The sequence below is a fragment of the Chionomys nivalis genome, chromosome 3, assembly GCF_950005125.1.
Source record: "Chionomys nivalis chromosome 3, mChiNiv1.1, whole genome shotgun sequence".
NCBI classification, from domain to species: Eukaryota; Metazoa; Chordata; class Mammalia; order Rodentia; family Cricetidae; genus Chionomys; species Chionomys nivalis.
Window position 1 is genome coordinate 6,491,110 of NC_080088.1, and position 14,967 is coordinate 6,506,076.

Here is a 14,967-nt window from a genome sequence, read left to right on the forward strand (position 1 = left end):
CAGAGGAGCCCTGGTAGGCGCCACAGTGGCACTGAGTCTCACAGTGTCCCTCCTCTTCCTCTCCCTGTTGTAAGACAATCTGATGCTACAAATCAACACCAGCAGCAACCCAGGTGACGGGCACTTCCTGCTTCCTGCCAGCAACCCAGGTAACAGAACACTTCCTGTGTCCTGCCAGCAACCCAGGTGACGGGCACTTCCTGCTTCCTGCCAGCAACCCAGGTGATGGGCACTTCCCGCTTCCTGCCAGCAACCCAGGTGACGGGCACTTCCTGCTTCCTGCCAGCAACCCAGGTGATGGGCACTTCCCGCTTCCTGCCAGCAACCCAGGTGACGGGCACTTCCTGCCAGCAACCCAGGTGACGGGCACTTCCTGCTTCCTGCCAGCAACCCAGGTGACGGGCACTTCCTGCTTCCTGCCAGCTGCAGCTGTCACCTGCAGTGACAGCAGACCCTAAGCAGGGACCATCTGAGAAGGCACCAGCTCCAGGGAGCCAAGGGTGAGATCCTAGAGACTATTATTCCAGGGAAAAGTCTGTGAGTCTAATGGACACCATCCCTCTGCAGTCTTCAAAAGGGCCTTCTAGGGCTAAGGGACAGCGGAGGAGGCTGAAGCCAGTGACGAAGGGATGACAGGAAGCAACACTGAGGCCCAGCTGCTCCCAAACACTGTCCCTCTTCAAAGACCAGTGCTATGTGGACAGAGGAAAAGCACTAATTCTGCGGACTGTCTGGTATCCCAACTTCACAGTGCTCCTAACACCGGGGGCCATCACAGTACAAATGGGAGCAGCCAGCTTTGGGGGTACACTTTGCTGGGGCAGGGGAGAGGCAATACACAAGTCAGATTGGTAGTCACATTTATTACTCTGCGCTCTGGTTTCCATATAGTTTTGCAAGACAACCAAGTGTGAATGACAATCAATTTGCTCTCCCCAACGCTGCAGAGGTAAGGTGAGCCCCTCACTGGCGATCCCACAGTGCTGACAAAACCGAGATTGGTCTGTAGGCACCAGAGATGACAGGGCAGGTCTCAGTCAGCAGAAGGATCACGGGCTAGAGCATCCTAGAAAACAAGCCATCAGCAGCCACAGAGTACTTGGGATTAGGTGTGCGGCCGAGGTCTGGATCATCTTACTTCTTTCTCCTCTTTGTTGAATACAGTTTCTCTTCCAGCGGGACTGGGACTATGCCGCCACACTCTTTTACTTCCTGGGTCAGCGGGTGTTTCACAACATTTGGTCTCACTACATCAATGTCTCGAGTCAAGTGATCCAATATGCCGTCCACAGCACTGGTTGGGGCATAAAAATCCACCAGAAAATACCTGCAACAAGACAGAAACGAGTGAGCTCCTGTATCGGGACTCACATCCCTGCTGCTTTGGCCGGACAGAGCTCACTGCTGAGACACTCCTCACGCACACTCAACAGTGCAGGGGCACACCCGGTCTCCTTCCAGGCTGGGTCACACATTACGTCCTGTGAAAGCAATCCTAAACCACTTTTACAACAGCAAAGAGATATTGTGACGTCAGCCACAGCAGGGAATAATACAATAATTGTGAAATTATACACTCAGAATTCTCTAACCTATCAACAAGAATGGAATTCTAAATCATCTGACTCTTTTCACGAAAACACTAGGAAGTCTTCTAGTTTTCCAAAGGACTTTACTAGTGACTCCGTCCCTAAGAGGAACAGACGTCAGTCAGACATTAGTCAATCAGCTCTGTCCCACAGGAAGGAGATAGACGTACTCAGAACTGTTCTGTAGGAACAAGATCTAACAAGGAACACAGTGAAGATGGCGCAGCCCTTCAGTAAGACAATTAATATTCATGTCAGACTGATGCTAAATGCCATTAGAGATAGCTATGGCCAAAACTTTATTAGTACCTGTCAGACAATGTCACAAAGGACTGTCCCCAGTCCATCCCTACTGTCCACACTCACCAGTAGCCAGATATAGTGGTGCACACCTGTAAGACCAACATTTGAAATGGAAAAGGCAGGGGGATTGCTTCAAGTTCAAAGTCAGCAGCTCTTTATAGTACATTTAGGCCAGCTAGGGAGCTCAAGGTCTCTAAAGGGCAAGGGCAGGGTTGAAGCTGCCTGTGCACCGAGTGATTTGGATGGCATGGCTAGGACAGTCGGTGGCTAGGACAGTCGGCAGAGCGCTCTGAAGATCTGGCAATGTTCTAGCCGCATGACATATCTTTCTCTCCAGTTATGCCTTCTCCGAACTCTTTAAGTACAATCTTATCTATAGGTTCTGTCCTCAATGTTCCTCTTGCCCAAATTCCACAGGGCTCCACCCACTTCTCAGGTCTGTCCAAATGTCTTCTTGGAAGCCCTCTGACCACTCCCACAGAGCAGCCTCACCCCACGCCCACGCCCACACTGTCTCCCTCACTGCCTTGCTTCTCCTTTGATCAAGCTGTACCACTGCTAGCATGGGAGAGATCTGTTTACTATCCATCCGGGGAGGAAGTGTGCTCCTGCCGCCAGCCCTTGCAGTGCAAGGCAGGAAGGTGCTGCATAGGTAAATGAGTCTTGGGCAGCACACAGATGAATAGAAATGGATTAATTTTACTTTAAAAAAAAAAGTTAGCTAGAAACAAGCCTAAGCTAGGGCTCAGCATTCACAATAATAAGTCTCAAGCCGTGATTTGGGGCTGGCGGTCCAAGAAAGCCCGCTACAAGCAAATATCTAGACTGATGCTCCTCCTCAACCACCTAAATAAGTAAGGAACTTGTGTCCAAGTGCCGTAACACAAAGTCTCCTTTTCGCCTTCAGAAACTTGCCCTTGCTTTAGCCTTCTTGACTGTTGTCCATGTTCCATGCATTTACTGTGTCTTCTATATTCCCAGAGCAAAGCTCTCTCACTCTAAATAAAGACTATTCTTTGAAGAACCTTTCTGGTATTTAGACCGACCATGGGTAAGAATTCTTCAGTTATTTAGATATTTATTCTCTCCAGTCTGACTTACAGTTCCAACAGCTCAATCAAAACATCAACAAGCACATTTTCAAGTTCATCTGGAAATATACTGAACGCACAATGGTCAAGCAGCTCTGATGAAGAATAAAGCTCAACAGCAAACACCACCTATTTCAAGAGAAGAAGCAACGGTGATCCAGACAGCATGAACAGACAGACCACAGAGACGAGCATGACAGAGACACGGCAGGGAGGAGAGTATTCCCAGCAGTGGTGACCCGCTCAGTTCCTGACGCTTCAGAAGTACGCTTTGCTGCACACGTGTGTGCCAGACAGGACAATTACCTCAAGAATGGGACAGACTGAAATCAAACTGTTGAATTTCTAGAAAAAAAAAAGTAAAAGAAAAGCCTTGGTGACTTTGGGATTAAGCCAAGATTAATCAGGCAACACAAAAAAGTACAATTTATAATTAAAAAAAAATAAAACAGACCATCAAAATTAAAAACAATTCTCAAAGTAAAAAGACAAGCTGCAGACAGGATTTGTTAATTATATCTCAAATAATATACCTGAATCTAGCAAAGAACTCTCAAAAATTTAATTTAAAATATGAACAAAGTAAGTTAAAACAAAAACAAACTAAGCCTCAATTTAAGAATAGCTGTAAATGAACGGATCAAAGGAAGACATGATGGAGTCAAGGAAGAACGCCACGGTGTTTGCACTGTGAGGTGTGGCCTTGTTGGAGGAAGTGTGTGCATCACCGTGGAGCCAGGTTTGAGGTCTCACACGCTCAAGCTACTATGACATAGTCTCCTTCTGTTGTCTGCGGATCAATGTGTACAACTCTCGGTTCCTTCTCCAGCACCATGTTCCCCGCCATGACGACAGTGGACTGAACCCGTCAAGCTGTAAGCCAGCCCAGTTAAATGCCTTCCTTTCTAAGAGTTGCTGTGATCACGGTGTCTCTTCACAGCCACAGAACACTAAGAAAGACACTTACAGGTCAGCAATAAGATACAGACGAGAACCAGAGAAAATGACTGCACTAGTTACTTTCTGTTGCTGAATAAAACACGACCACTAATGGCAACCTAAGGAAGGGTCTGTTTTGGTTTAAAGCTCCCAAGGGCCAGAAGTCCAACAATGGCAGAAACGCACACAGGCCTGGTGGCCAGAACAGGAGGCCGAGAGAGCACTTCTGAGCTGCGCAGAGGAAGCAGAGAGTGAACTGGAAACAGGGTGTAGCTATAAATCCTCAAAGCCCACTCACAGACAAGGGCTTCCTCCAGCAATGCTGCACTTCTAAAGGGTCCATACCTCTCCAAACAGCAGCGCCAATAGAAATTTAGTGTTCAAATACAGGCGCCTATAGGGGACATTTCTCATTTAGACCACCACACCACTAGAATGGCTCCTGGGGGCAGTAACTTGTCTATTCACTAGATAGATAATCACTTGTGATGACTATGGGAACTAAACACCAACCTCCCTACACGTTCCAAGGCTTAATTTCATTTATTCGTACTACACACACACACACACAAAAAAAAAAAAAAAAAAAAAAAACCTCAAGGGTTTCAACCACCCAATTTATGAATTGCTCATTTGTTCAACACTAAATCATGATTACTTACCCTACGCAAGCCAGGAAGCAGAGCCTAAAATGTTAAGTGGAGTGACCTCAAACCACCCCCTCCATGCTAAGCACCAGCTCACCCATTTCATTTGGCTACTTGGCGGCAGGTGGAACGCTTCAATCCAGCACACACCTCAGCACTTCTTTCTTCCCAGTGTCCATTACTCTCTTACTCAGTATTGATCAAAATGCCCTTCCAAACTACCATGAGCAGCGATGGCTGCTGTCTGCTAACACCCACCTGAGCAGACAGCGGAGTCTGAGAGCACGCCCACTCACCCTGAGGAGGCTCCTTTTATTTTACTTTGCATCGCTGCCTTTGTCCGTGCAGAACCCTGAACTGGCAGGTGACATGGAGGGATAAGCATCGTGCCCTGGCTGTCGCGAGCCCTGTGACACACCAGCACTAGGGCCTGCCCTATGATGCCTCCCCCCCGTAAGATCTAAGTGCTACCCTTCCTACACACCAGCCCGAGACCACCTCGGCTCTACCTACAGTGCTGTCAACAGCAAGCACTGCTCTCTTCTACTTTCAGCTGCCGCACATCTGTAGGCAGAAAGGTCTAATATTCCAGAGAAAGAATGTTTACAGGCGCCAAGAGTCAACTCAGACCTCTTCCCCTCAATGGTACACTTCGTGGCCTTGTAATCACTGCTTACCAAACCATCCTTAGCCGCGTACCACCAGAGCCTTTAAACATCGCTTCGTGATTAAGAGCAAAAAGAATCCCCGAGGATGGACACAAGCACAGAGCGCAGTGTACCAGACCCCTCCTGGTTCAGACCTTGAAAACAAGGGTCTTAGGCATCTCGATTTCCATAGTACCCTCACATCTCTTCAACACCTTCTGAGGAAAGGATGGCAGGCAGGAGAAACCCCACGTATATCAGGTGAGGAAATGGAAGAAGGAGGCTGAGGTTGAGCACTGGTCTGGGTCCAGTGTCATTTTCCAGAGTATGGTTTCCTACACATCACCTCCTCCCAAGCTCACCATCTAAATGAAGAAGTGCAGACTCAGGAAGCTTCTATCTATATCCTCAGTTCACCCTGCTGTGTGTGGCACAGTGAGGACTCAGACAGATCAGGTCTTCTATAAGTGATAGCCAGGAAAATGTTGCCCAGCGCCTTCAACTGGGGAAATAACAAGCAGAAAGAGAACTGGTCTACCTGGTGCAGTCCCTGGGTAGACCTCATTTCTCACAACGTATTACTGGCGCTCTGGAGGCTTCTCAAGGATAAAACAAAGGCCTGGAGGTCTTCAGACTGGGCCAGGGTTTGGTTTCTAAGAGCCCTCACTGCTACCAAACCCTGTGGCCTTTGCCCTTTAATCCACCTCCTCGAGTTTTCCAGTCCTTTGGCAACCAAACCCAAACAAGAGCTCTGGCCAAACTGCAAGTGGGTTTGTGCCCACAACCACAGCGTGTGACCATCATTTCAGGCTTATCACTCTATGGATCTGTGCCCGGGGCTGATGCGGGCAAAGACTGCTCCTACTCCCCTACTCCCCATTATACCATGGAAATTTCCATGAGAAGGAAACACCCAACAGAGGAGGGGTAAGTAGCTCAGAGATGGGCAGATACTCACCTCTCCTTGAAAGCCAAACCTCTTCCTTCTCCTCAGAAGCCAAGCTGCCTTAAACCTAAGCTACAGGGCATACTCTACCTGTGTGCCTCAGTATCCGTCTATCCGCATGGCTGCTCACATACACAAAAAAGTTGTTGCTTCCAGCCAGTATTCTTTTTCTCTTAATAATTTTTCTTACGAATTTATCTAAGCAAACTTAGGTGAACGTGTCTTGCAGACAAACCTCAGTCCTTTGGCCAGTTGATATTAAGAAAAAAATCACCAAGGTTTTGTGCCAGAAGAAATTCAGGCTACTACAACTTCCGTAAGATTCCCGCCCCGGCCAGGCTGCAGCGATCCACACCTCCCACTACAGCTGTGCCACCTACACGGTGCTGGGGGCGGGCAATTTCTGAGGCCAGGTACTGCCTGCCTCCTGACAGCCTAGGCCTACAACGACATAAGCAAGCCCCATGCAGAGAGGGCAGCTCTGACAAGAACCTCTCTGGGATCAGCTCCCTACCCCACAGCAGACTCCACAGCTGGACACAAAGAAGGGGAGTTGGAGGAGGCTGGAGAAAGGCTCAGAGCCTCGGACAACGCCACAACGAGACAACTGTGTATGCTTCTTGTGATCACCAAGGGGTTAGGCTATATTGTCCTTATCTGCTACAACCGCTAATTCTGTAACTTTCTGGGTCCCAAAGCTGTCAGTGGCTTTTTGTGTCTTGGAGTCACAAGGCCCAAACAAAACCCTGAAGTCTTAGTATGTGGATTCTCGCATCTCCGTCCAGCTCCACTGAAGTCTTAGTATGTGGAGTCTCCGTCCAGCTCACTGAAGGTAGATGGTTAGAACCATGACCCCTCTGCAACTACCTTGACAGGCCTCAAAGAGGACATTCTAATAAAATAATAGTAATGAAATACTCTAGTTAGTTAGCTTCCATTTTCTGATTTTATTTTAATCAGTAATTGAACCACTAAGTGGACAAATCATTTTGGAAAACATCAGTGCAATAATCTAAAATCTAACTACACTACACATCTCAGCACTTTTCAGTCCCATTCTGCACAAACAGAAGAACACACACAGCGCACACCAGGTAGCCAGGAGGTGGGAGCATCCCTATGGCAGCCTTGAACACAGAGCCCAGCAGTGTGTGGTTATCCTATGTGTGGTTCTAATCATGGAATCTTCTCATGGACAGAGATGACATCTGCTCTCCCAAGCATCTCCCTTCTGCACAGAGCTGCACACCAACCCTGCAGAAGTGGACTTGAGGAATTCACTGCTGCTGAGCAGGGAGAGGCAGGGCCAAGACAGATCCAGTCCACTAAAGCACAGCTCACTACAGATGTGATGCTCAAGGCCGGAGAGCAGTGACCTGCTTCGCACAAACTGTCTGAGGGTGACAACATACAGCGTGCCCCCCTGTGAATTTAAGTCACTTTAACATCACAAAACTCTCCACAAGGACCAGTGCTCCAGAGATCCGAGAAGATCCTGAGATATGTTTTGGTAGGGCAGGCCATGCCCAATACTGGGAACAAGGCTTCCAAGCTGGCCCCCTGCACAGCAGTGTTCCCTGAGGAACCTCCAGCTCTTCAGGGTCAGCAGCTGTCACTGCCTGCTGGGGACCGAGCCCCCAGCTCCACTGCTAGAGGTGCTGGGGAAGAAATGTTTCCTGGAAGTGCTCTTAGCTATAAAGGCTGCATTCTTTCTCAGTCCATTTGTCGGAAGCCCACAAAAAGAGCTTGCTCAGACTGGAGTTCTTTGTCACTGTCCCTTTCAGGCACCCTCCCCTTCCCAAAGCAGACCAGACGGTGGAATTTTCCACTGAAGGGCTCACTGGCTCCCAGTGGGTGCGGAGTTGGGGAGTGGGGAGGGCTCTGTAGCCCCAGGGCATCTTGGAACCTGCTGGAAGACAAGAGGCCAACTGTGTGGATGCCGGTTCCTACACTGTCTTGGTTAAAGCTTTCTGATTTCAGACTTCACAGGGGTAACAAATTATTCACTTTCTATAGACAAACCCCATTTCCTTTCCTATCTGTAGGGTCTGGTGCATTTTAAGAAGCAATACTTCCACAAATCTTGGGGAAATGCCACTTAAAAGAAACCTTCAAGGGCAGAGCACTCCTGAGCCAAACAAACTGCAGAGTACCTACACACAGAAGTGGGGCCAGGACACTGCATGACTTGATGCTGGCAGGAAAACATGAACACAGATATATTAACTAATAGGAAAACTACAGAGGAGAATCAGCCTCCTCTAGAGAGGGTGCCAGGGCTGTCGGAGTAAGCAAACTGCAGACACATTTGGGAAACAAGTCAGTAAAATTCCACTGATTCACTGCAGGGCCGGCTATGCTGACCATTCTGCGCAGCTGTAAATAGAAGAGCACTCTGTGCACGGCTAAGAGCTCTGCCACGAGCACTGACCAAATTCCTTCCACACCTAAAGAGTCTTACGGACATGAGGTCAGCCCAGCTCCCGCCCCCCAGTTGTTACATTATAGACTTGGTCAGTCACAGGCCACCTGAGAAACACATAGCTCAGCACCAGAGGTCATCGGTCCTCGGTCCTCCTGCTCTAGAAACCACACTCCATCCAGCCCCATCTAGTGGAAAGAGCTTCAGGGGCTGTGCAGCCCGGAGTAGGACTGGCTGCTATGCCTGCAGCAGGACATGAGCAGCCCACAAGAGAAAGGGTGGATAGAGCGTCTGCTCCCGTGGCTCCCTCTGCAGGGTAAGGCAGCAAGGGTTCCTCTAAAGGGACCTTCTCTACCAGACAGACAGGCCTCAAGGTGAGCACAAGGAGAGGTCACCCAGAGGGCTGCAAGGGGCCGCATAAATCCAGAGCAAAGACTGTCCAAGCCCAGCAGCCCCAGGCTGTATACTAATGGTTTTCAGGCACTCCCCAGTGACAACAGGTGGGAACTGAAGCCAGAGCTTCCACCTGCAAAGCTGACCCAGGAGTCCCAAGTTCCCAGCCTCCCCCACTGGGCCCAAGCAGCAGCAGGACCTTCTCAACTCTGCTCTGTTCCCAAGATCATGACCTGGCGGCCAAATGACTCCGGACATGATTGCCTTCAGGTGTAGAAAGGAGCTGCGGGCTGCATTCCTGCCGCCCAGATCCTGGCCGCCTGGCTAGCTTATGCCCCGAAATAACAACACACAAACTGTATTCATTTAAACACTGCTTGGCCCATTAGCTCTAGTCTGGCTAACTCTCATATCTTGCTTTAACCCATATCTAATAATCTGTGTAGCACCACGAGGAAGATTCTAGTGTACGTCCATCTTGGGCTGGAGCTTCATCGCATCTGTGTGGCAAAGACTCTGTCAGCCCTGTGGGGCACTACTGCCGTATTGGCACCTCTACTCGTCCTCCCTCGCTGCTGCTACCTAGGTCAGCACACACACCGAGACTTCCAATAGACTGAAAACTTGCGAACACCAGCAACCACAACAAGCCCAAGAATCATCCTGAGAATTGTGGATGCCACTGAAACACACTGCTATTCCCTAGAACGGGTCGATGGTCCTAACACCACATGAAATGTGGGTTCCTGAAGGACATGCAGGCCCATTTAATCAGCCAGCTAGATACATACGGACTCATGCACACAGCATGAAAACTTCAATCAGTGCCTTGACCAAACCATAAGTACAGGTCACAACCTTCAGAATACTGATGAACCAAACCTTTAAATGCTAAATGTATAATCAACAACCCTATGCTGTTTCTTAACCATCTGCAAACAGTGCACTTTCTGGGACATGTCATGTGTGCAACACTTTCTTGGTTATGCACAATGCACACAAGCAATGTGTCAAGTGAAGAAAATGCCTACTACAAGGAGGGCTAGGCTTAATGCCTAGGAGGGCTGGATGAAGTGTCCAGCTGACCTCAGCCCGCTAAGACAGCATTAAAAACCTTTACTCAGGCAGTTCAAAGCCCTCAAATGCTCATTTACCAAATATCACCATGGATAACAGTCAGAGTATATAAAAATAAAGCCACCGTGGGCCAGCAAGATGGCTCAGGAGGTGGAAGAGCTTGTATGTAATCTTGACCACCTGCATTCATCCCCTAAATCCCACAAGCTGGCAAGAGAAGCAACTTTCAAGAGCTGTCTTCTGACTTCCACTCACGCACTGTGGCATGCACAGGCCTGCCCTGCACACACACACACACGCCATGCACCATGACCACTGAAGGACTCCCCACCATTTGTGTCTGGAAAGACAGGCCATGCCGGGCTCCCCACACTGCACTGACGTCACACACCTAGTCTTGGCTTCAGCATCTCTGTAAATTAGCATTTGGATACAGCATTTTGAAAACAGAACTTTTAAATGTAGGCAGTGGCTTTTCTCAGCAGCACAGGTATAGATCCTGAGCCTCCTCCTGGACACGAGACACTCCACTGGCTTGCACAAGGTACACACGTGCAGTGTACTGCAAAAACGGTGCCCTTCTGCTCTAGATCTTCCAACACCAATGGCTAAGTGACTGAAACAGGATCCCTAGTGAGGAGCACACGCCTGGTCAGCGCCTGAAAGCATTTGCTCCACCCACGAAGAGCAGCAGCACCCCCACCATGCATGCTCCAGCACTGCACACGGAGGCCTGAAGCCAGAAGAGTCAATACAGCAGCTCTCTGTGGGCTCAGGCAGCTGGCTGGAGTACATACACTAGTTAAAGAAATGCCAGGGGGAAACAGAACTCACATTGACAGGAAAGGGACACTCCAAATGGATTCCCCCAAAATCACCACATGGATGAGGACACTGACTTCTCGCCTTCTACATGAGAATAGCTAATCGTCGCTGGACAGACCACATGCGTTCCTTTTAAACAGAAAAGCAAAGACACCCACACTCCTGTGGTAAAGCCACACCAATTTGTGACTAAGTTTTAAAAAAAAGTGAAGAAAGGATGTGTATCCTGACATGCACGGGCACACACGCCCTGTCATGCACACACGCCCCATCCCTCACTGTCATTACAGCTGTGGAAGAGGCCCAGCCACTGTGCGCTTCCTGTTTCCTAGCAACACTCAGGAAACAAGGTGAGGCAATGAAGCCATCTACAGCACGGGCCTCATCCCAGAAGCGGTTTGAATGCCGTACAACCTGGGGCCATCGCCCACACCCTGAAACCAGGAATAAAGCAGTTCACCGACCAGCACGTAGCTGCACATTCTCTCTCCATTCCCAAGACAACCGAGTGTGAGACTTGAAGTCAGTGCCCCAGATGACCAGAGAAGCTTGCAGAAGGCACAAAGTTCTGAGTGCCAGAGAGTAGCAGCACCCTGGACAGAACACACGCAGGTAGAAACCGCACATTGTCTAGAGTAAGTTGGATCTTTCCACGCTGGTACAGCTGGCCCTGGCTGGAAGCCAAGGAAGCCTACTTTGCTGTGTGTATCTGTAAGCCGAGGCTTTCTGAAGGCAAGGGCTAAACATCAAGAAAAAGAAGTCTGAGTTTGAAAACAATCCCCCAGTGAGAGCCTACAAGTCCCTTGCTCTACCCAGAGCTTCTGTTCGGACCTGCCTACTAAAGCCAGTTAACAAACATCTGTATCCGTGGTGGTTTGGATGGGCAATATTAGGAGGTGTGGCCTTGTTGGAGTAGGTGTGATTTGTTGGAGGAGGTGTGGCCTTGTTGGAGTAGGTGTGGCTTTGTTGGAGTAGGTGTGGCTTTGTTTGAGGAGGTGTGGCCTTGTTGGAGTGGGTGTGGCTTTGTTGGAGTAGGTGTGGCTTTGTTGGAGGAGGTTGGCTTTGAGGCCTCAGAAGCTTAAGCCAGGCCCAGTGGCTTACACACTGCTGAGCTGCTGATCTGATGGAGAACTCTTAACTCCATCTCCAGCACAGCACTCCCGCCACCACAATGGACCTCAGCCAGCCCCAGTTAAATGTTCTCCTTCACAAGAGCAATAAACCCTAACCAAGACAGCGTCTACATTACAGCACTGCTTTCCTACTGATGCCTGAGGAGCAGCTGCACAACAGGGACTGATGGTGGCGTTGTGACAGTTCCTAAGACGACTCAGGATTCTCTCCTAAGCCCGTGAAGCCATTTCACAGAGAAACTTACCCGCCTCTGCTGTGCTGCTGGCCGTGGCTGGAGATCCGGTAAGGAAGTGCACGCTCACCAAGACTTTCCAGGTTCCTCACGATGGCTCCTCGGTCCATCAGGGATTCTAGTGTACGTTTCAAAGCAGCAGCTGTCTCTGGCTAGGTTTGTTTGTTTGGTTTTGTTTTTTTAAAGAGAAGAAAGAAAAAGTCACAATCAATATGAAAATGAGAATGATTAGTTAAGGCCATACTGTAGACTTCTCTGGGTCAAAGCATCTGAAACTGGTTTTCACTAACTTAAATAAAGAAAACGAAGCAAAGGCTTTTACGATACACGATGGCTCGCAAGAACAGAGCTCAGTGTGGCAAAGCTCCATGGTTCTGGGAGACGGGAACTCTCAAGAGCCTCAGCCAGAATCAGGGGGGCCAATCACAGAAATTCCAGGAGATCGGCCTGTTGTCAGGGCACCCGAGTCGTGTACCAACCGCGGCCAAGTGGGAAAGGGGTTGGATCTCACAGGAAAACTGGGGGATCACAACAAAAAGGGCAACATAGCACACAGTCTAATGAGTTTAACACAGACACATGGAAGGGGACCAGACAGGAGAAAAGGACAGTGCCACAGACACAGACGTGTGCACATCTGTGCACCTACGTGTGCAAATGTGTAAGAGGGTGGAGATCCCCAGGGCTCACTGGCTACCCAGGCAAATCAAACTGTGAGCACAGGCTTCCTAAGAGACCACACCTCAAAAATGAACATGGTAGATGAGCTTACACGCCCCACACACGCATACACACACAGGTGAAGACACAAACGCATGCACACGTGTACACACCAAGTGTATACCCTACCCCATATGCACACCCCATACAAACACAAAGAGATATTCTTTTTTTAAAGGGGTTTTATAGTGTCTGTTTAAAAAAGGAACAGCTAGCTATCTACCACGAAGGCAGCTTAAGAAAACAGAACACATTCTTTCAGTTTGTGTCAAAGTCAAGGCGGGGACCGCAGCAATGGACACTCACTTCACTGGGATGTCTAAGGAGAGGCTGGGGGCTGGGGAGATGGCTCAGTGGCTGAAGGCACTCACTACCCAGCCTGAGGGCAATCTCCAGAACCTGCGTGGTGGGGGGTGGAAAGAACGCTCACGCAAGTTACTCTCTGACCTCCAAGCGCACACGGTGGAAAGTGAGCCCCCCCCATGCAATTTCTTAAAAAAAAGAGTAAAGAGCAATAAAAGGTTTATGGTTATTAAGGCTGTTCAATCATATACCTTACCTCGAAATCAAGCAGACTCCCAAAGACAGAGCAGAGCCCTCAAACTTTGTTTTTGAAATTAAGTTTTATGGGAACACAGCCAACTCATGCATTTGAAGTGTTTATGGCTGGTTCTCCTTAAAGCAGATTTGTAGTTACAACAGAGACCAGACGGCCCCAACCTGATTGCTTCTAAGCAGCCAAACTGGGTTCTACACTGAGAAAGGTGGAGGGAGCCAGCGGGGCCTCAGTCACATCAGTGTGGAGATGGGTTTCAAGTAGGCTCATTTCTACTCATGGCAGTAGTCTGTCTATGGCTCCGGTTTCTTCACAACTTACCTACAACACTGGTAAAATATAAGCCTTCTGTAAAGCAATCCAGCAATGCTTATTAGCATAAAATGTGTAAGGTTAAGATCACTAAATAGCTTACTCTAAACAACCTATCATATCCACATATGAGAATCTAACTATAAAGACAATTATGACAAAGTTTACAACATAGGTCACTAAGTGTAATTGGCTGCCTATAAATAGCAGATGGGCTCAATGAAGCTTTTTATGTAAGCATTAAAACCATGCTATTGATCTTTACTTGCTGGTATGCTTCACCCATTTGTTCATTCATTCAGTATTGTGTGTACATGCATGGGCATGTGCAAGTCACAGTACCCACCCAGGGGTCAGAAGAAAAACTTTGGGAGCTGGTTCTTTCTTTCCACTGGCCACCTCACCAGCCAATAGAATGTGTTAATAATAAATATACATTTAATAAAAACACACATGCATGTTCTATGTGCACACAGAGGAAAAGTATGAAAAACAAATGAGAGGATCTACATTTGTTTACTTTATCATCATGCTTTATTCACTCACTTGTTTTATAATAATCAATGGAAAGTTGTTACAGAAACAATTCAAAACCAATGGACACACAACAGTACGTACGTATGGATCAACATATTTCAATAGGTGCATACAACGTGCAGCTCTCAGACCAGACTGTCTTATCCATGCCTAGACACCTGCCATTTCTTTGTGTTGGGAACATGAAACCCATTCCCCTAGCTATTTTGAAATGTTAATTTCCTAGTTACACTCTTTGCTGCAAAGCAATGGAGCTTTCCTGTCCTGCTGCAATGTAGGAAGTCCTTCTGAATATGTGTTGCTCTTATTGGTTAAAGAGTAAAGCTTCTTTGGCATATGGCACGGCAGAATATAGTCAAGCTTGAAGAGATATAGAGAGAGAGTAGGCAGAGTCAGGGAGATGCCATGTAGCTACCAAAGGAGTAACATGCTGACACCAGTAAGCCACAACCTACTGGCAATACACAGATTAATAGAAATGGGTTAATTTAAGATGTAAGAGCTAGCTAGGAATATGCTTAACTTATTGGCCAAGCAGTGTTGTATTTAATATTGTCTCTGTGTGATTATTCGGGTCTGGATGGCCAGGAAACAAAT

At 48.3% G+C, this 14,967-nt stretch overlaps 1 protein-coding gene across 1 annotated transcript in view; it reads right to left on the minus strand.

Annotated features, from left to right (window-relative positions):
• Window positions 1-843: 843 nt before the first annotated feature.
• Mrps6 (mitochondrial ribosomal protein S6) overlaps window positions 844-14,967 on the minus strand; it is a 51,197-nt gene continuing 37,073 nt past the window's right edge. The window contains exons 2-3 of the mRNA XM_057763623.1: window positions 12,258-12,397; window positions 844-1,327 (exon numbers count right to left, since the gene is read on the minus strand). Coding sequence (XP_057619606.1) covers window positions 1,135-1,327; window positions 12,258-12,397 — 333 coding nt within the window. The 3' untranslated portion in view covers window positions 844-1,134. The remainder of the gene's footprint in view (window positions 1,328-12,257; window positions 12,398-14,967) is intronic.